Source organism: Mustela nivalis, assembly GCF_964662115.1.
Source record: "Mustela nivalis genome assembly, chromosome: 8".
In the NCBI taxonomy this organism is placed as follows: domain Eukaryota; kingdom Metazoa; phylum Chordata; class Mammalia; order Carnivora; family Mustelidae; genus Mustela; species Mustela nivalis.
In genome coordinates this window covers 31,561,205-31,583,605 of record NC_139027.1, presented here as the reverse complement: position 1 = coordinate 31,583,605, position 22,401 = coordinate 31,561,205, and the positions used below count along the sequence as shown (strand labels likewise).

Here is a 22,401-nt window from a genome sequence, read left to right as displayed (position 1 = left end):
TGAGAATCCCTATGACTACACCTGATCATACCCAATTAGGCCTGTTACAGGGACAAACACAAAGCCGGCAGGCATGCGTTGACATGGGGCATTGATGGGGGCATTGCGTTTACCACAGAATTCTTTTATACTTCCATCCCCTTTGCTCTCACACTGCCCTCTACCCTCCAGGAAACAGAAAGAAAGACTCAAGGAGACCACACTGTCCAAAGGATTTCTTTTCCTGCTTGCTGAGCAGGTGGTCAGGCCCTGAAAACCCCAGACCGGGACTGAGGAAAAACAGGAGGAGGGACAAAGGAGTGGCTGAGGAGAGAAGAAGGTGGGAAAGGATGAAGGGAGGGGGTGGGGGTGAAGGACCACGATGGGTAGAGACCAGAGCTGGCATCGCTCTGTAACCCGAGAGCCCTGGACACGCATGAGCCCCAGACTGGCGGCGGAGGTGCTCAGTACCTCAAGTGAGGGTCCCATCACAAGGGAAAACCTCCCCCTTGACCAACCTCCCCCCTGATCCAGTTGGAACTGCCATCCATTTGGGAATCTCTGCGTGGGGAGAGGTCCGCCCCCACAGCCACACACTCCAAAGTGAAGTCCCCACTGCTCATCCTACCAGAAACTCAGCCACCCACCCACCCACACGGTTCCAGCCGTCAAAACAACCTTCAGGTGCTCGAGGCCGAAATATACACGTACTTGCAGTCCAGTTCCAAGGACGGCGTGCAGCCGAGCTGTACTTCTCTTTCTGACCACCTGTGCTGATCCTGTGCAGCCCCGGGAAGCCTGGTCGGAGGACACGGAGGACAGGAAGAGGAGCCGCGCCTCACGGCTGTCCCCGCTGGATCCCGTCACACACGCGCCCCGCCACATTCCAGCCCACATCTCATCAGAACATGCCCACGCAATGTTTCCAGCCCTAATTTTACATCAAGCAGCGTGAATGACAGAGACAGCCAGACGGGAAATTTTTAAAAAGTGCCAATAAGCGGTTTTGCGAAGCATCACTTCAATCCTCTATTTGAAAATACAGTGTTTCGAACCAGGGAGCAGGCAGGGCCTATCAGAAAGCACAAAAATTAAAAATTTATGTTCAACCCCACCCCCCAAATCCCCCTTCACCTGGTGGGGCCAGCCACCCAGCCCTGTTTGGGCAGGCCCTGAGCGGCTCATCTGCTCCCCACCCTGCCCCCAGGCCCCATGCTCAGTGTGGTCTCTCCCTCGAGCTTCCAGCCCAGCCCCAAGCCCGAGCACATTAGCATTCCTGACACTCCCCACAACCCAAGGGGAAAACTTGCAGCTGCCTGCTACTTAAGCATCACCCTGGGCACCAGAAGCCTCAGCCTGTGCATAACTGACAAGGAATATGTTGATAAGGAATGGGACTGTTCCAAGTTTCTGAAGGATAACTGGTAATTAAAAGGAAAACCTAATTTAAGAAAATCCTGGAGAAATTTTTTTTAAACTCTTTGGCAACATCCTTTCTGGATTATTCTCCTTTGCCAGAAGACTTCTGTTTTCCTTTGTTGGGGTTTCAAAGCCCGAGGCTAGATATCCAGTGTTCCAGGGATCCCACAGGCCTCAGCCTCCTCAAGGCGGTGACTTTAAAAAGCCTTGGACCAGAAGTGGAAGGGCCACGTGTTTCCTTCAAGGGCTCCTGAGTACCTGTTCTCCCCGTCTTGGCATCTGGTGACTTCCTCCCTGAGGCTGAGCACAGGGCCCTCTGAGGACCCCGGTGCCCCAGGCCAGCAGCTGCCCCCTCTCTTTTGTAGGGCAGCACAAAAGGACTGGGACAACACCATTCGTAGCCAGGGGCACAAATGTGATGAGAAGAAATCAGCCTCTGCAGGGCTCCCTGTTTCTGGCTGTAGGTCTTTCGCTGCTGACTGGTTTCATACCACGCGTTGAGCCAGCCAGCTGCCAAAAAGCACCCTGAGACACACAAAGAGAAAGGGACTCCACAACGTACACCAGGAGCTCCATCACTTCTTAGACCGGACCTGTCCTTCATGCCACCTTGCCCTCCCTCTCCTGGAGGTTGGCCTAACATTAACTCAGGGCCCTCTCACCTGCTACCTTTATGAAATCCTCGCAGTCTTAGTTCATCTGTAAAATGGGACGGATCATATTGATTTCACAGCGTCTTCCTGGGACTATAAGAGCAGGGACTTTTGTAAATGACCATCTTCAGTCGGCAGCTCCCATACTGCCCAACCAGGTCCGTCTAACGGAACCGGTCTTCTCCAGCCCGATCTGCTGATGGGTTTGTTTGACCTTGGCTGTGGGACGTTGTTATCTTCCCCCAGTCCAATCCCACCTCTACCCTGAATGAAAACAGACACCCTGCCCTCAGGAAGCTTAGAGTCTACTGCTAGACGCTGGCATTATTGAAATCATAGCACAAGTGATGGCAAATGACAAGACTAACATAAAGGGAACCCCAGGGCTCTGAGACCATCATTGAACAGGATACCTGAGCCATGAGGGGAAGAGGGAGGCAGTCCAGGAAGGCTGAGGTTTCAAGGAAGGGCAGGAATATGCTTGCAGGGCAGAAGCAAGGGCACGGACAGGCCTTTGAAGAGGAAGGTCTGCGGGAGTGGGGGGCAGAGTGTCACTGGAGAGGAAAGTGGGGCTAGATCATGGAAAGCCTGAAGGTGGGTTGAAACTTGCTCTTTATCGTAAGCCTCAAAAGAAGTCACCACAGATTAGAAATGATAATTGAAGACCTGATCAGAATAGATTTTTGTTGGTTTGTTTTTGAAACAAACAAGCATAAAACACTTCACCCTTGCCTTAGTGTGGCGAACGGACTGGAGAGGGCTGGGAGTCATCTCCGTGATGCAAATACAAAAAGGCTCCTACAAAACTGCTCTTGGGGAAGGCGGCGGCAGCGGTGGGGGGGGGGTGGTATATTGGGGTCGGGGGGGGGGGGGGAGTCCGAGAGGCCATCCTAGGGTGAATTTTAAAAGTCAGTCTGAATCAGCCAGGTCCTGGGTGGTGACATTAGGAGGAGGAATGGGCATTCCAGACAGAAGAGCAAAAAGCGCAAGTGCAGAGGTAAGAAGCGTTTCCAGGTGCTGACGGACAGGAGGTTTGAGGCTGCGGAGCATAAAGCGTGAGACAGTGAGTGAGGAGGGTGAGAAGCTGAGAAGGGAGGCTAGCAGAGAGCAGCAGCCGCCGAACACCTTCCCCCCACTGCCAGGCCTCATCTGGGAAGTTATCAGGAGCCACAGAAGGGTTTAAGCAGGCCAACCATACAATCGAGTTTCATTTCAGATCCATGATCCTGTCAGTTGGGCCAAAAAAGAGATATGAGGACATATGAGAGCCGGAAAGAGTAAATTAGCTAGAAGGCCGGGCATCCACAGGTTAAAATATTATGCCGATATTAAAAATGATGAAATTTGCAAAATTCTTGTGGCTTAATACTGGATAAGAAGCAGGATATATTGTGTTCTCTCAAATATGTCTTTGTGTATATATCTGAATAAAGATCGGATGAAAAGAAATCAAACTTTCACAGGTTTATATAACTAAGTTGCAGGGTTACAAATGATTTTTGCTTTCCTCTTTGTAGGTTTCTGCATTGTCTACAATGAGCATATGTTTATGAAAGTTCATAATGAGGAAAATGTAAGGATTTAAACAACATAAAGTCAGCATGAATGGTCCTATCAAACAGGTAGCAACGACTTCCATTTTGCTAGTGCCTGATATCCAGTGACCCTAAATCTTCAGCCACAAGATAATATCATTCTCTCTGTGTTCACAGAGAGGAAAATGAAAAACAGGGAGGCAAAAATTATTCATTTAACATGACACAAAGGGCTAGAGGCAGAGCAGATAGAAACCAAGGACATGTGTATACATTCTTGAGCTGGTTCAATTCTTTTTGCTGAGAAATTATTTAAACAGAGCAGATCATGCACAATCCAATAATTAAGATAGCCGAAATAATTAGAAACAGTCCAACAGACTGCATGATTATCAGCCCAAATCAATAAAGAAGAAGTCAATCTGAAACCTTGGATAAATAAGGCCGGAGGCTATACTGTTACAGGGACTGTCACTCCAGAATCCGGAGATCAAGTAGGACAGTATTTTTCTGGAAGTGAGGAAGGGCCAGCATTAGTTGGGAAGAAAGCAGAAGGTGCTCCCACACTGTATCCATCATCTCCCACGCTGATTGTTAAAAAAGAGGAAAAACCTAACCTGGAAGGCGGGGTGGTAACACAATCGCCGCAAGCTTGACTTCTATGCCAGAAGGGATGGCCCGGGCAGTCCCTAATGACTGGTCATCTCACGGCTTTTCCTCCACACCTCCCTATCGCTCTCAGGAGTTACAAAAACACCATCCTGGATGAAGCCATCCACACAGTTCTTAGACCTTCCTGCTTCCCCCCTGCCCAGGATGGGCTCCGGGTCCTCCACCTGGGCAAAGGAGCTGTGGTCCCAGGAGAGCCCCAAGTCTGACTGCTTCTCTGACTGCACTCACAAAGCACAGCAAAGAGAGCCCCAGGAGAGACTGACCAATGTGATGCTTATTAATCAATTAATTAATTAACACCAGAAAAGCTTAAAGAAACCCAGTGGTATTTTGCAATATGCTTCCCATTGCCTAAAGCAACATTCTTGGCTTTGTCGGATGGTGAGGTGAGATTATGGGGAGAGGGGATGGGGGAAGTAGGAGGCTTCCCAAAATTGCCAAGCTTGCAAGATTAAACAAGTGCAAATTAGTCAGTGTCCAAATTTATGCTGAAATGGAAGATACTGTACTTTGCAAGCTAATAAAGTGGCATTTCCATGTAAATACACAGCAAATGAATCACCAATTTACATTTTCTTAATCTACTACAAGTGGTCTCCAGGATCAATAGAATGACAACTAGAAGTTCAGCATCCCGTGGGTCCTAACTGAGCCTTGCCACAGCCAATCCCAGGCATCTGCTTTATCTAAAGGAGGGAATAATGGGCAGTCGTGGTAGCGAATGGCGGGCAAGCCAAGCTGCGAGCAGGATGACTGTGTGGGATGCCTACAAATGACAGGCCATGCCTGTCCATCACCCAGACACTGCCACAGACCTGCCCACCCCCCCTCCTGGTGACCTCTTTCTATTTCTGAGCCCTCTTGGCATTCTTGCCTTGTCACAGTTCTCTATTTCTTTGTAGGAAGAATGGTCACAAACTAGACATCGTTCCATAAATAGTACCTTCATACTGTACTTCCACAAGACTTGCTTCTTGCCACACAGAAGAGGAGCCCCCCCAAAAGTCTCCTGCAGTGACAATCACATCCCACAGTCTACCTCCCGAAACCTCATCTAGAGACTATTCGCTCTAACTTCACACCTAATTCCTACATGCTTCATCTATGACGCCCTGTTCCTAGCCCATTAGAAGCAGCAAAGTGGAATATATAAAAGGTCAGCTACAGGCAGACCACAGAGGCAGAAGGAAGTGATATTTAGAAAGCAGCCAGTGTTTAAAAATATATATATATCAGAGCAGCCACAGTTTTTTTAAAGAATAGTAGACTGTTTTATTTCGTTTTGAGGCACACAGTTCTACATACCTCTGCATGCCCTATGGTACCTAAGTATTATATCATCATTCATAAGGATGACCTGAATCATGATGCGAAAGTTAAATATGGTGCTCTCTGTTTCAGAAGGCAAGGATGGGCATCACCCATTGAATAAATACATCCATCCATGGAGATGCACAGAAAGGTAGGTTTTAGCTCTCTGGAAAACTCACCCTGACTTCCTGATGCTCTAAATAAATCATGAAATGTAATAATTTGGAAAACTCTTAGAAATCATGAAGTCTGACCCTTTACTTTGGAAAACCACCAAGAGGGATCTAGAGAGGTTTACGTGACTTGCCAAGGTCCCACAGGCAGCAAGAAGAGCTGGGCCTAGGCCAGGAGCTCCAGGTGCCCAAGTCTCCTCATCCCACCCCCCCCCCAACAACTCCACCCACCCCAGGCTATGCCCCCAACCCCTCTCCTCATTCCTGCCCGCCCCCCACCACATGGACCACCCCTACTCTGCATACAAATGGTAATTACCAGGAGTTCCGATGTCCTTCTCCTGGACCACCTAGGCTTACTCAGGGTACATGTGTCCTTTTTCTCCTTGTGAAAAGCTGCTTTGAGGGATGTAGAAGGAATGTGCTGTGTACATTTAAGGTGTTCTTTTATACTCCGTGAGTATCTCATTCCTTGTCATATGGCTACTCCAGAGACATTTCACTTACTTAATTTATAATCTCCCAAGGATTGTGTAAGACTGTTGTATTACTGTTTGTATAATTAAACAAAGAAACAAAATCCCAAAAGAATGAAGAAACTTTCCAAGAAATATTTTCCCAAACCAAGAGAGCCAAATTAAGACCATTATGTGATGGCTCGCCTCTCCTTTTCTATGGACTTGCTTCTCTCTCATCTTCCCCACCACCATTTAGGGTAGGTTAGTTAACCTTCTTCAAACAGTTTTATTTTCCTCCTCTTAGATAGCCTTCTAAGTAAGTCTTCCAAAGAGCCCAAGGTTTAGGACAGGGGCAAGGTGTGGTGTACCTCCTCAATACCATAGACCACATACAGTCTGTCTGCCAGAAGTCACACTCTGGCTCTCTCGATAAGAACCAGCCTGACCCTGATGGAGATGATGCAGAAGATTGGCCTGCCTTCCTAGTCTCTGGCTTGCGTGGAAGGATTTAAGTAAAAACAACGGGTCCCGTCAAGGATCGGAAAGTTGCATGGCGAATAGGCCATTATAATTATTGCCATGGATGACCAAAGAGGTCATGTAGGTATATCCTTTCCTCTGCAAAGGAGGAAACTTGGGGTCAAGGCAAGTCATATCACGTTCAAATTTTCTGAATGAGGCTTTCAGTAAAATTAACTGTTATGCCAGTTACAATATGTGGCAAGTCACTGAAAATATCATTTGAGGGGGGAAAAGAGAAACTGAAACGAATAATCAGGATTCATAATATAGATTAAATTAAACTGATCGAATATAATACCCGGAAGTATTTAACACAATGGATTATTAAATTCGGAGAGCATATCTTTAAAACTTTTGAACAAAATGAAGCATCACACATAATTGTAGACTTCCCATTGACTTCACATGGATTATGAGTATTAAATATGCTTCGAAGCAAAGAAAGAATAAAGCTGGAATTTTTCCTGTAGTAACAAAAAAAAGTATACGATTTTTTCTTTCATCAAAATCTTTTCAAAACTTCCCCTAAGACATTTAAAAATGAGCAAGTAAGGCAAAATTTAAATTGTACTATGCAATTTTCTAAAGGGTACTCCCTTTTGTTCTCTTTTATAAACTCTGACTCCAGTCCCTAAAACCAGATCTACCTTATTATTACCAATTCCTTATGAAATCATCTAAGAAGAAGAAAAAAGTAATACAGTTGAATTCTTCCAACCAAATGGCAAACATTGCTCCCACAGAAGAGACTTCCTGGAACAATATAGAAAGTCCTGCTTTCTCCTTTGAAATCCTCAGGAAACGAAAAAGAAAATTAAGCAATAAGAAAGCCTGTCACATTCAAAAAAGCAAAGAAAAGACATATGGGTGAACAATTGAAAAACAAGAAAAGGCTCTCAAGTTTGGATTGTCCTAATGCTTGCTTACCTGTTTCTAGAAAGAACTTGACCTTTTCCTCTCCTTACACTTTGCAGAGTTAATTAAGCTGCTGTTTTCTGGGCATCCTATAATTACAGCCGCTTAATGCCTGAAAAAGACCCACCAGGTTACATGGATCCAATCCCTGTATTTACGAATAAGAAAATGAGGCTCTGGAGAGGTGAGGTGACTTGCCCAAGGTCACAGAGTGAGTTAATCACAGAGTGGAGAAGATGCCCCAAGTCTCCGGACTCCCGTCTCCTCAGAAAACTTTTGCAAAATAAACTTGCTGGAAAGATCACTTGAGAACGTCAGCAAAGCCACTGGTCTCTTAGAGAGCCACTTCTGCCAGAAAAGCCCTAGGGGAGCACTCCTGCATTGCATCCCCCAGGATTCTGTTGGGGGGAGGGCTGTTCCTAAGCAATGAGCCCGCCGCAGATGAGCAACCAAGAGTCTTTCTGGAGTGTGTTCCAGCTGTTCTGCCCTCTGGCCGAAGGAAGTATGTAATTGGACTTGCAACAGTTTTATCGGGAAAGAAAAGAGTATTTAATATACCAAAACTGTACAAAGAAATACTTGGAATGAACTTTGCAAAACACTATGTATGTACCGCATTCCCAGTATTTCTAAAGCCCCCTACTAGGTCCTGGGAGAGAACAGAGACAACAGAACCGTTCCTTGAAGGTAGAGACTTCCTGCAGAGATAAGCAGGGAGACAAGAAAACCTCAGTGATAACACAATCCTTTAGTTTGGGCTTAAGAACACTTTATGAGGAAAATCTCCCATAAAGAAGCACCCTGTTAATTTTACACTGATTCTTTGAACACTTCAAAAGGAAAGCATAGCATAAACGTTTTTGTTTTTGTTTTTGTTTTTTACATCTACTACTATCACTACTTTTTTAAAAAATGCCAAGGACTTCATCTTTTTGAATTAATTATTAGAGGAGTCCAATGCTTTGAAAATGGAGAATAATTCTCCCTTCTTAACCTTGAATTGAACAAAAATGATGGAGTGGGCGAGAAGAAAGCAAACCAGATAGGATGGCCGTGATATAAGTCAAGCCAATGCCATTTTTTTAGCAGCCATTCTATGGAAAGATCACCATGTGCCCGATACTAATCAGGTGGCACCTGTCCCTGGCCTTAAGGCAGGAGACGAATGGACAAGGAAAAAGCCACAATACAATGTAGGAAGTACTGTCATACAGGTATAGATAAAGCACACTGGGGTCTCAGCTAATAAAATAACTTTGCAGCATGAAGGGCTGAGGCGCAGGTCAAGGAAGTATCTATGGCATGAAGCTTTCAAGGAAGAGAGCCCAGACGGACAAGAGGGCGTGGTATTTCGAGCAGAGGAAACAGAATATGCAATGACAGACTGTGAAGGGCATCTGTATGGAGAGAAGAGCAAACAGGCTGGGGTAGCCCAATCCTGATTTCACTGAGGAGTGGCTGGGTAGATCACTGGAAAGGGAGTTAGAGCTAGACAGGGAAGATTATTTTATGACTTTTAGGATATGCTGAGAAGTTGAGACTTAGAGCTGTGAACAGTGGGAAACCATCCAATATTTTTTTTTTACCCTTTTAACCATTTTTAAGTGAATAATTCCATTTCATTTAGTACATAGTATAGCCATTGCCCCTTTTTTTTTCAGAATATTTTTATCAATCCAATAGAAAACCCATTAAGCAGTCACTACCGCTTCCTCCCTCCTTGGTTTCTCTACGGATTGGCCTATTCTGGACATTTCTATAAACGGAATCATACAGTACATTGCTTTTTGTGTCTGGCCTCTTCCACTTAGCCTAATGGTTCCATGATTCATCCTTATTGTGGCACGAATCAGCATATCGTTCCTTTTTTATGGCTGAATAATGTTTCATTATATAAAATGCCACATTTTGTTTATCTGTTCATCAATGAGTAGGCATTTGGGTTGTGTCCACATTTTGGCTCATGTGAATAGTGCCGCTATGAACACTTGTGTAGAAAAGTCACCAGATAGCTGCTCATTTGTTCCTTCCTGCTTTCTTTTCTTTTCTGCCTGTTCTCCTGCTTTTTTTTTTTTTTTTTTGAACCTACAAATTGGCATGCAATCTGGTGGTCCAAATATATGTCCACCCACATACCTTGCGGCTCTACACCATCTTCTGAGGCTTCTGTGCTAAAATCCTCCTAGCTCATCCCATCTGTAATGGTTCAGATTGTTTTCTTGCTTTGAAATGCCTGCTCTAAAGAGGCATCAAGCTTTAATAAATAGAACTCTCAGTTTCAAATGAGATGTCCAAGAGGAGCCTAGTAATTCCATCTGAAAATGTGTGGTGCCCTGGAGTGGGTTGGCCTGCTGAGATGACCAGGGTTCATCCCAACACAGTCTCCCTCCACCCACTCCTTCAAACCCAAGATCACACACAGCCACCAAACAACTGCTTCCTCACGTGGCCTTCTGGGTTTGCAATTTTGAAAGCAAACAATTCTTCACAGAAATTTCATGGCTTATTCAAGCCCTTAAAGACACTAGCAACGTGTCAAATTGGAATTGGTTAGTTTCTCGGGTTTTGAACCCGGGCCTCTACTAGCACATCAGGACACAGACAACAGCTGGCGGAGGGTTGCTCATTTTCCTTCTCAAGTCGTTCTAGTGATAGATGCACTTTGTCATTGTAATTACGGTCACTCAGGTACCAGTCAAGGGATGAGAATGAAACATATGATTGTCACTGTTGTTTTCCTACTGGAAATTAAAACGAGTCATACTGTGGAGTGAACAGATTTTTATAAACCAAGCTGGCTTGGGGGTAGGTGCAAGGCCTATTCAGAGTAATGATCTCCACAGAGCTCTTCTCTGATGTGCACAGAACTTCTGTGTAAGTTGCGGGTGGGGGTGGAGGAAGGGAAATGCTGTATAACCAGGAAGCACTGAAACACCGCCCTCACCAAACCATTGTGCATTGAACTTATCAACGGCACTATCAGACCTTAGGATACATCTATATCCCCTAAAATGCACAATTTTAGACATTTTACATTCGATTTTTAAAAGTGTAATTACCAACAGGTCTCCTTAGAAACAACCACAAAGAATTAAAGATTAGAGATTAAAGAACCACAACTGGCTCCTTACAAAGGCACCAGGCTTTCCAGATACTTCCCTGTATCCAAAAAAGGAAGTAGAATATGCTGTCTTCAAATATGTCACTTTTGCATAAGGATTATTATGAACTGAAAGCAATTGAGAAGTAGATTTAAGAAAACTTTTCTGCTCTCCTTCTTCCCCTCTCTACCACGAAGGATAGAAGCCAATCACCAGAGAAAATTCTAGACCCTCATCAGCCCAGAGACAGTATCAGATGATCGACATTTAACAAACAAACAAACAAAAAAATCACTGAAACTAGTCCTTATTTATCCTTAGTTTTCCTCATATATTTGCCTTCCCACAATCTGTCACTCCTAAAAACTCAAAGGCCTTTTCCTTTGTATGGTCTCTTCTTAAAAAAATGTATTATTCTTTTGTTATGATACTATAGAAGCCCAAGTTCTAACCACCACTTTGAGTTACTTATCTCTTAGCGCTCCCATGTGCATGAATCATGCACATGTTAAACTTCTGTTTTCTTTTATTAATCTGTCTTCTGTCAGTCTGATTTATAAGGTCCCAACCAGAGAAGCTAAGAATGGAAAGGGAAAAAAGATGTTTTTCTTCTCCTGTGCCCATCAGGGCAGGATGTGGAGAGAGTATACAGTATATTTGGAAAAGCTAGTAGTAAGCTAGTAAAAAAAATCTGGGTTTTCAGTCCTGCTCCACCTGCACAATGATCAAAGGTAGGACAGGACGACATTTGGAGCCCCTTGCTGGGAAAGGCACTGTGATTGTACACACACCAGCCAAATTTCCTTAGGTGACAGAGCCCAAACCTTATTCACCTGTCAGGCAGCCAAATGCTTCCCTGGGGAGACTTGGCCTTTCCCCAGGGCCAGGGGAAAACTTAATTGGTCTAAGGGAATTATGATAATTCCATCCCATTTGCCAGAGATTGGTTTAGGAATGGTCATGTGACAACGGTCCCACCAATGGCACCAGTGGGAAGTCTGCTCAGAGACCTTTGGGAAATTACCCTTACTATTAAAAAAGGTTCACAAAACAGGGCATGGCCTCCCTTCCTTCCTAGGTTTTGAACATCACTGTGTAAGGAAGTGACTCGTGGCTCCGCTGTGACCAGGACGAGACAAGCCTGAAGGCAAAAACACCCATGTTGGGACCACTAAAGCCCAACAGCACTGAATCTTTAATCAGCCCTGCGTACAGGCTTCCTCCAGACATCTTGTTATGGGAGATAATACGTTTTCCTTGTAGGGTAAGCCATTTTATTTGGGTTTTCTGTTATTTGGCACTAAGAGATCCTTAACTGATAAACCCACCTATGTAAGTAGATGTTTATCAAGCACTTTATTAATTGCATTTTTAAAAAATTAGACCCACAGCTCAAATTATAATGTTTCATACCTAATCAGAAATGCTGCTGTACCTGACCTTTTCAGAAATAAAAACAACTGTAGAAAACTACATATGTGGTGGGGGGGACAGGAGGGGGAAGTTTGTCGTTTTAACCTGTAAACAGAACTGGAAGCATGCTAACACAAAAACTCTGTCATAGTTTAGAAATAGAAACATGCTCTAAAACGTACCCCTGCCACAAATTTCCAAAATGAAAATCCAGGGCCTGTTAGTAAGAAGCACTCAATTTCCCCCATGGCATAATCAAAAATATTCTTGCAGAATCATCTGTATTTGTGGCTTGGAGACTAGGGAATGACTCTGTTTAATGCTTCTCAGGAGCTCTCAGACATATTTATTTCAATAACCGTGCCACATTTGGAGGGCATACAAAACTGTGACCTTTTATATGCTTTTTCTTATCATTTTAAAAAATTTTTCCCAAATCAGGTGTGTCGGGACCAGTTCAGAAGACGAAGAGGTAATGAGTTCTTTATACATCTCCCAATTTTCCAAATCAGTGGTAGTGTCTGGGGATGACTTTGGGGGACCAAAGCACCCATGCATACGATATCCATCAGCCTCCCTTACAACCCTCCACCCCTAAAAAATTATAGACGAAGTCTCTATCCCCACTGCCAGTCAGACTGGTGTCTTCAAGCTTCTTCTATACAAGACAGAAGGGCCTCCCTGATCCAAATAATAGACTCTGTCTTATTAATTAAAACAAATTTATAAAATGATGCTGAATACAACATCCCCTCCCTCCCAGGCATTCTAATAAGACACTTTCAGAAAGAAAAGGAAGGAATTGGCTCTGGTCTGCTGGAAATTGACGGGCACTGGAAGCACGTGTGAAGATCTTCCATCATGGGCATCACAGCGAGAAAAGAAGGTGAGCATCGTTGCTCCAAGTTCCTTTCAACTCTGTGGATCTTTGATTCTATATGTGCTCACCCATTTTCCTCCCACCAACCTGAGTTTCCTCCAGAAAGAAAAGATGACACTTGGGATGAAAAAAAAAAAAAAAGGAGAAAATGACAATACGACTTTGATGCTGCTTCAGCGGACATCTTCTGGCTGGATGTTATCTTTTACTGTTGAATAGCAAATGCTCTCCTTGTGTCTTTTGTTTTGTTTTGTTTCCACACTTGAACAAAAGACACTATTTTTCAGAAACGTTCATGTTAGCTGTCACTGTCACTTTCCTGCCACTCCTTACTTCAGCTTATCTCATTATTTGCTGAATACTTGCGAGTTTCAGCTTCTTCAACAGATACTTCCATTCTCTGAACACCCAGGTGTCCTCCAGTATGTTCCATGAGAAGAATGAAGTGACCTGGCCCAAGGGATTCTGAGGTATCAGTGGCATAAAACAAATACTGAGCCCCAGTTGGCCTCGGCTCTATTATATTTTTGGTTTCTTCACCCCTACGGTTGTCTCCTGGGACATCAAACTGTCACGGCAATGACCGGTATCATAATTTCTCAACCACATGACAGGTGATCACTTCTGTTGTTTTTCAGGATAACTTCACGGAATGCCATTTAAGGGGATGCCCAGGCTTAAGATTCCATGACAACTGTCAACATCACTGCAAGCAGTTTTCAAAATTGTAAGAGCTTAAGAAATGGCATTTAAAGTCAAATTTGTCACCTACCCAGACTTCCTACCTCGTTGCTCTGAGTATGGTTAGGGAAACACAACCCCACAACCCCACAAGACAGGAGGACATAACAACCCATATTTTTCACTAAGCAGCCTCTTATCACCAACACTCAGTAACATTGTTGACTGACTGACTGATGCAAATGCTCACATCCCCTACACCAAATAAAAATCCTTAAAATGTAAACAAAAGAGATCAGAGCCAAATATAACCCTCCCTCCCCTGCCCACCCTGCTTCTTCCACTGTGATAGACCCTAAGCGGGCATTGGCAGATGGAAGCATCAGTGTTGATTTGCAGTAAAATGACCTGTTGCAAAGAGACAATTAAGCTTTCTGGAATTATCGATACATTCAGAATTTCCCACTTACAATTCTGGAACCTCTCCCCACGTACCTATATAGCATCAAAATACTTGGAGAAACCAAAAGGGAACACAGTAGCACCTTTATGTCCTTCGAGGAGAAATTAGTAAACTGATTTTTACCTGTGAACAGAATATCAAAAAAATCTGAACACTGGGGGACATCTAGCAAGTTATAGAAAATAATTCCATGTCCTCAGTCATTTGAGATAACAGAAACTAAAACATGGCTCGTATTGTTCCCCCCTTTTTTTTTTCAGTTGCTAATGTGTTCTCTGATGGGCGTTCCCACGACATTATTGTGAGGTCTGCAATCAGTTTATCTGGCTGAATTTCAAGAAAGATGGAGTGCAGCACAGTTTCCATTACCCTGCAGGAAACAAAGGCTGTCAGCCTCAGACACGAAGGCTGAGTCGCTCATGCTCCAAGTTCAGTTACATCCTTTTAGTTAAAACTAGCAATAAGATAGATTAATCACTACAATCACTTTTAACCACAGGGAAACACTATAAGAAAGTGAAAAAAAATCAACTGTCATAAATTTTATCAGCATTTGAGGATAAAGCCCACTTTCTATTTGCAGTTGCCTATATTTTGATAACAATCTTTACAACGGCTGTGCAAAGCTTTTTAGACAATGTCAGTGTGGTGGTGGTTTTGTGTGTGTGTGTGTGTGTGTGTGTGTGTGTGTGTGTGTGTGTGTGTGTGTGTTTTAAATAACAACCATAGGAAAACTAATTTTTTAAGCCTGAAGCAAGTCTGCATGGTTCGGATGACCTTGGCTGAACTGCCTTGAAATGGTGAGCTAACGTTTTACTCCAAAGGAAACCTATCTGCTCTTTGAAGTTTCTGGAGATCCTCAGTTTGGTTGTTTTCAACTTTTCCTTTCTACTTTACCAGTTGCTTTTGCAAGGGGCTGGCAAGCGAAGAGGATGACCAAATCTCACATTTTTATTCTTTTAGCCAGCAAATAGTACCAAAAAATAGAACTCAGATGTCCACGTAATTGAGTATGAAAGGACAGAGGAAGTTCCCTGGGAGAGAAGGTGAACAGGAGAAAGGTGGGTGGAGGGAATCAGGAGACCACACCAAGGTCACAGCTGGCTTGGCAGAGGTCACAGATCAATAATCAGGGGGTATACTGCCCTTCAGGTGTAACAGAGATGAAAGGCAAGTTCATCGTTGGTTAACGGTTGGGAAACCCTGTGACCTGCCTAAATTTCTTCAATGTTCCCACTCCCCCTGGGCTCCAGCTTAACATCTGGAGTCTCCCTTTCTCCCTCAATGGATCTGAACGTCCAGATGCTCCCCTAACAAAAGCCTATCGCCTACAGCAATCAAGAACACTTGCAATTACCAGTAGTCAGCCTGATGGGGTTTGAGGGCTCTTTTTGAGCACTGGAGAAGAAAAATCAGTAACTAAGGAAAGAAAAAAAAAAAAATCACAGCAAGTTGGATATAATTGAATGTGAACCTTCTATGACATAGCAAAAATTCTTCCTTTTTTTTCCCCCTCAAAGCCATTGCTAAATGTTATCCATGAGACATGGTAGATACAAATGTCATTGATTCTGGCAGTTCTGATCCCAAACCACTTAAAACCCCACCCACTTTTGTGTTTATAAATGACTTTTACAAGACAATTCCTATGTGTGGTTGGAAGGATTTAAGCAAGTGTCTTTTTCTGAGAGCAGAGTGGCAAGTAAGAATTTAATTTCTATTCAACATAACCTTCAGGACTTTAGCAATAGAATGCATTGAATCATAAAGTACTACCCTTGGCTATGTTCAGCCACTAAACACTTTGCAACAAAACCACAAATCTAGTCATTAAGAGTTGTGTAGTACAAGCTGGCAGTTGGTTAATCAAAAAGGGCTCATTTAATACTGTGCCTGGTGTCAGAAAGGATACAGAAAATCAAATGTGTCTCTCTCCACTGTGCAAGATGAATGTGTGTGACAAAACAGTGCACCGGGAGGCCCCCCATAAAGTTCAGCTGAGGAAGGAAAAATCCCTCCTTTTGGGCTCAGATGAGAACTTGGCTCTGCTATTGAGTAGTGAGAGAAGCCCTCTTCAAAGTGGAGTGAGCACACGCCAGGGGGTATACAAGCAATCTTTTGGAATGCAGGGTGAAAACAGTTCAACTTGTGTTGATATCTGTTACCGCCCCACTTCCAAATTTGCTTTTGTCTGTGTTCTATGATGCATATATTCGTATGGTCCATGCCATAATTTAAAAATGAGTAAATATAAATTATAGAGAGTGAGAGTCAAAAACCATTTCAGAGACCACTTGCTTTCCAAGTGAAAAAAGAAAAAGTCTTAATGTTATCCCCATCACCCCCAAAGCTGAGGAATTCCTTTGCCAGCAGCACCTTCTGGTTCAAGACAAGATCTAAAAACTAGATGTGAGCCAATGGGTCAGAGAGGAGAAACAGTGCTGGTCTCAACTGTCCTAGATCATCGGCTCTTGGGCGATAATTATTCTAACACAAATGATACTTTGGTCTACAAATGAGCTGAAGAAAAGCATCAATCTACTTCTGTGTCAGGTAGAACTTGGTGGGTCCTGTACAGACTATTAATTTCATGGAAAATAAGCAACAGGGGAAACAGATAAATCATTAGCAGAGTGAAGAGCAGATCCAATGAATTCCCACCAATTTTCCTACTTTCTCTTGCAGAGAACAAAATGACAAAGTATATGTGTCCCACTGTCTTTGATATCTCTGTTTATCTCATTAGATGAAAAATGCTTCTGAAACCACAAGGACATGTTTTATTTCAAGTTTCAAGAATTCAATCCCAAATGATTTATACAAGTTAACATTATGCATACAAAATACCATCTTCACATTTCTGAAATTCTACCCCTTTAAATTTCATAAAAACAAAACCCTGCAACAGTAATATTCCTTTTGTTTTTTGCAGGCCATATGTAATATTAGGATTTGATTGACATCAACAAAGTACATATATTTGAAACGTAATGTTAATTGTTTTTAATGAAAATTTTTAATTAAAAATTTTTAGAAAATTTAAGTGAAGCCTAGTAAGAACAGTTGGAACTTTTGATACAATTTCAATGACTAATTCCCATTCAAAATTAATTTCTCCGAAGTTCTAGATAATGGATTCACAAGTCTCATCAATGTTTATTTATTAAAATGAGTGTGTTCAGTAACCGAAAGTAGCATTATGTAATGTTTTCAACTGAGTCTCCTTCCATCTGTCCTCCTATTTGAATGTTCATCCAGTAGTTTAAACAGAAGAGCTGTACTTGGAACAGAAGGGCCAGCATCCCCCAAAGGGCAGAGTGCTCCATCACTCTGCACGTCTCCTCCATCATTTGCCTACCAGTGCTAGCAGCCCTCCCCACGTCCTCCTCCCGTAACCTACTAAGGGTGGTTCCTACATTACTCACTAGAAACTCCACCAGTTGATATGAACTCTATGAGGACAGACATTTGTATCCTTTACAACTAGAGCAATACCTGACACCCAATATTTATTTGTTGAGTGAATAAATCAGATGAATGAATGAATGAATGAATGAAGAACCTATCTGTAGGTCGCCTCTTCTCATTTCCAGGGCTTCTTACGTAATCCACGCCGTGTCTCCTGCTCTACTGGTTTTCCGTGACTTTTACATGGACAGGTTTCTTTCAAACCTCTAACAGTTCCAGTGGCACAGAGGGGCCAGAGCTCTGAGCTCTAAATCCATTCTCCCAAGTTCCTGCAATTAGGCTCTCTCAACTTCCAGGTCCTTCTGATTGGTCAGTGGGGGATGCCTTCATTTGCATACAGCACTCATTTTGACCAGGGCAGCAGCTTCCTTAGCATCACAAGTTAGCTACAAGAAGGAACTATATGGAAGAATCATTTAGAATCAGCTGAGCAAGTCAAACACAAAAGAACCCCATGGCCACATCTTCCTCACAACTTGGCATATCATAGGCTTTCAATGGGCATTTATTGCACTGGATAGTAAACTATGGGAATAGCGTGTGAACCTAATCTCACAAAAGATTTTGCAGATTATCCCATTAGAGCAAGAAAGTAAAAATGTGGACTGGCCAATGCAGTGTTAGGAAGAGGACTTGCAGATGGAAAAACACCTGCAATCAAACCATGTTGGTGAATGGTTCTTTGTCAGTCTGGCAGAGTAGCCCGGGGTTCTAGTCTTGGCTCTGAATGCATTTATGAATAGCTCTACCACCATTCTAATCAAAGGTCCTTCTCAGAGGTCCAGTCTAGACCTTCTAGGGTCACTCTGGGCTAGAAGTGAACTAGAATCATAATGAAGGGTGACAATTAGAATTTGGTAATTTTTCCCAAATATTTGGTCCATTGAGCTGGATGCTTTTCTGGCTCATGAGATTTCTCTTAAGTAGATTAAGAAGAGCTAGTCTGTACATTTCATTTCTAAACTAATTTTTCATTGTTTACATGGACTGTTTCTGTCTCTGCTACATCTCTCAGAAATACTCCTCTGGCCTCCAGTAACATGAGATTAAAATAATTCCAACTGTGAGGATGCTTTCCGTATTACAAACTCACACTTTCTTCTCTGCAACTTCTACTCACCTCCAGGCTTTCCTTCTGAGTCCTATGAAGAACAGCTCATCTCTTTTTTTTCCTCAAAAGCTCACTAAATACCCCAGGTGGTTCTGGGGTCCTTTGCCACCTCACCCCACTCTCCCATCTGAGGCTATTTTTCTTCTTTTCTGATGATTAAAATTGCTAAATGTTAAAACTCTTAAACAAGGTAATTCAGAGAAGAAAGTACAAATAGACCATAAGGCCCTATTTATCTTAATTTTTAAATTAGATGCGATGTTAACCGCTGGATATATATGATTCATTTAAGAAATTCATGCCACAGCCACTAACGGCAGATGCTGAAACAAAGGTAATGATCAAAATCAAATTATTCATGGAATTATAGAATTTTAAAGCTGTTCATTTTGCCTATTCATTTCATAGGTAATGAAATGGAGATCCAGAAGGGTTATGTAACTAGCCCAAGGTAGGCTAGTTGCAATGTTAAAAGTACTTGAAGCGTTTCTGGCCATCTTCCAAACAATAAATTATGATCCTATCATGTAATGATATCTGTCATTCTCTCCAAACCCCTCATGTCGTAATAATGTCAGCTCATTAACTTCCCAGAAAGCTAAATTTACACTGTTATTATTACAACAATGTTAAATTTTAGAACTAGAATATTCCCCAAAGAAGAGTCAGCTTTCCTAATACCATAGACAAGAAAACTGAAGGCCATTGAGGTCTGAACACTTCCTGGAGGGTGCACTGCACTGAGCAGTAGAGCTTGCAATGGAGCCCATGTCTTCTGGTTACAGCCTAGAACCCTTTGTGTTCTGCACAAACAATTAGCTAAACACTACCAATACGACAAAGCTGATTATTGTTTTAATCTAAAACACTGCACTCATGATGAAAAAAAGCCAATGAATTTAACTAGTATGGGAATCTTATGGAAGTGTTCGGCAGGACAAACATTTGCCAGAAAGACTATAGAAGAAGGGATTTTGAACAATAGGTGGGAGACTGATTCAATGACCTCTAAAGTCCCTTTACCTTTAAGATTATTTGATCCTGGACTACCCCGGAGCTGGGCACCTCAGCTAGCCAGGGCACTTCCAGAGGTGGGGAATGCGCAGGATCCTGTGGGGGTCCCTCTCCTGCTGTTGGGTTAGACTCTGCCCTGCTGTTTCAGGCACTCCTCTATATGCAATTTACATGCAATCAACTACTGTAGGCATAGAAAGAGTGTAAGGCAATGCAGCTCTGTCATTTCCAAAGACAGACTACACTGCTTAGCTTTCAAAATTGCCTTGCCTAAATGAGCATTCCATAACGGAGCCTCCAAATCCAGCTTTTACAGTTTGTTCATGTACTATGCTACTATCAGAATTAATTATGCAGCATTTTCATGAGGTGAAATCATATCTGGATGAGAGTTAGGAGAAGAAAGAAAAAGGTGCACTTCCCAAAGGAAGGTTACTGTATCTTATTCCCCCTAAAAGAGCTGGAGTCCTTCCATGCACAGACAGATTTCAGATGGCAGTCCCCAGCTGAGCTAGCCACGAGAAGGAGGAAGTTGACATGTATGAGAAATGAAGAAGATGCCAACTAACAAGACTCTGAAGGCCAAAACGGTATTAACCCCCTCCTTTCTACGTACTCCCATTCCACACTGCAATTCCACACCAGTCTGTTCACTGGCTTTGCTGAATGGCTACTAAAGACTAAAATGCAGTGATTTTAGACTTTTTCTTTTTCTTGCAATAATGAGTCCAAGGAAAAGAAAAGAGGTACCCCCCCCATTCCAGAGAAAAAGAATTGATATTAAGAGTGGAGCTCTGAAAGTTAGAAGGAAACTTCACCAATGGGATTGTCACTTGAATATTTTTACATGAATGAGACTACCAAAAAAAAAAAAAAAAAAATCAAACTTCTGATTAACCACACATGGGAGCCAGGTGTTGCATAGATTTCAGAAGAGCAAACTGATGCTCTACAACTCTGGACCAAAACCAAAACTACCACAAAAGCAACCTTACAAGGTATCACACACCAGAGATTCCATGCCACATCCAGAGAGAAGCACTTCAAAGGGTTGGGAAGCTTCTCTCCTCCCCTCACCCCGGTGTGCCCAGACATTGAGGAGGGAGTGGGGAGTCACCAGGAAGGTTGGAAAAAAGTAGATATCCTATGGGTGTTCAACTGCCTCGCCAATGAATTCATGCTATCTGAGGTCCAATCAACAGGAAACCCTGCACTTTGGGGTTGGGAAGAAGGTCTTGGGCCTTCTTAGCTTCCCTTTAGCCTGCCAGGCTGGGATGGCCACATCAGTTCCATCTAACGCCAACATGAGCACAGTATAAGAAGAAGCCCCTTGCCGCCTCTTCGGAGGCTTGCACCACTTTTCTTCCAAAGGTATTTCTCAAAGGAAAGCACAACTTGAGAGATGCCCGGCTGGGAAGGGTCTGGTCTTTTTTAATTGTTACCTCCGTAGGGGAGCAGCGTCAAGAAAATCTACACCTGCATTCCAAGTCAGGCAGGTGTACAAAGACAGGGAAGGACGAGGGCAGAGGGAAACGGAGGCAAAGGAAGGAAAGAAGCAGATAAAGGGGGGTTGGGGGGGGGGAGCGCCTAAGGCACAGACTTGAGGGAAAGGGGAGGAGAGGGAGAGCAGGATGAGAAGGAAAGAAGAGAGTCATGGAAAGAAAGAAGAGCGAGAGAGGGAAGAAGGGAGGAAGGGGGTCGTCAAGAAAGGGAGAGAAATGAAGAAAGGAGACGGCCGGGAAGGATGAAAGAATGAGCCGGGGAGCGGAGCGCGGGGACGCGGCGGGGAGGCGGCCGCGGGAACCGGCGCGCCCCTGGGGAGCCGGGGGCTGCGCTCTCCGAGCGGGCGCCCAGGGGCGCAGGGCGCAGGGCGCACCCGCCGCTCACCTTTCAGGATGAGGGTGTCGATGTCCCGGTCTATGCCCAGGAAGTAGCACTTCCTCCAGAGGCCCGAGTAGGTGGCGAAGAGCGGCCGGCCGCACTCGGCGTCCAGCCCGCCGAGCCCCAGCAGCGAGCGCCAGGACTCGGGGTCGGCGCGCCCCGGGCCCCCCGGGAGCAGCCGGCGCCCCAGCGGGGGCGAGTCCCGCAGCGGCAGGTGCGACAGCGGCATCAGGCGGTTCTTCTGGTCCGGGGGGTCGGCGCCCGCGCGGCTGCGCTCGCAGCTCTCCTTGTGGCGCCGGGGGTCGGTCTCGTACCAGTGGTCGGTGAAGATGGCCGTGACGAGCAGCCCCAGGGAGCAGAGGCTGAGGCCGAGGCTGAGCGCCGTGACGAGCGCCCGCGGCTCCATGGCTTCCCGCCCCGCCGCAGCCGCCGGTGGGCTCGCGCGCCGCCGCCAGACACAATGCACTTGGCCTCGGCTCTCCTCCGCGCTCCCTCCCGCGTTCCCCCACCTGCCCCCCACCTCCCTCCCGCGGCCTCCCCGCCCTCGGCTCCCGGCCCAGCTCGCTCCCGGTCCCCCTCCCCGGCACGGCTCCGACTGCCCTCCCGGCCCCCCGGCTCCCCGCCGCCCCTCCGCCCGCCCCCCCCGCGCCTCTCGCACTTTCTAGCCCTCCGCCTCCTCCGCAGCCCCTCGCCCGCCTCTCGGCGCCCCCCACCCGCTCGGTCCCCTCGCCGCCTCCCCACCTCCCGAGTCT

At 44.6% G+C, this 22,401-nt stretch overlaps 1 protein-coding gene across 3 annotated transcripts in view; it reads right to left on the bottom strand.

Moving 5' to 3' along the window:
- Nucleotides 1-22,176, bottom strand: part of TMEM178A (transmembrane protein 178A) — a 56,210-nt gene extending 34,034 nt beyond the window's left edge. The window contains exon 1 of one of the 3 annotated variants that reach the window (XM_082743277.1): nucleotides 21,656-22,176. In XM_082743277.1, the coding sequence (XP_082599403.1) occupies nucleotides 21,656-22,055 (400 nt within the window). In that variant the 5' untranslated portion in view covers nucleotides 22,056-22,176. Of the gene's footprint in view, nucleotides 1-690; nucleotides 779-21,655 lie in introns of those variants that run through there. The other 2 variants (XM_082743276.1, XM_082743278.1) reach the window with 2 other exon arrangements.
- Between the last annotated feature and the right edge of the window lie 225 nt (nucleotides 22,177-22,401).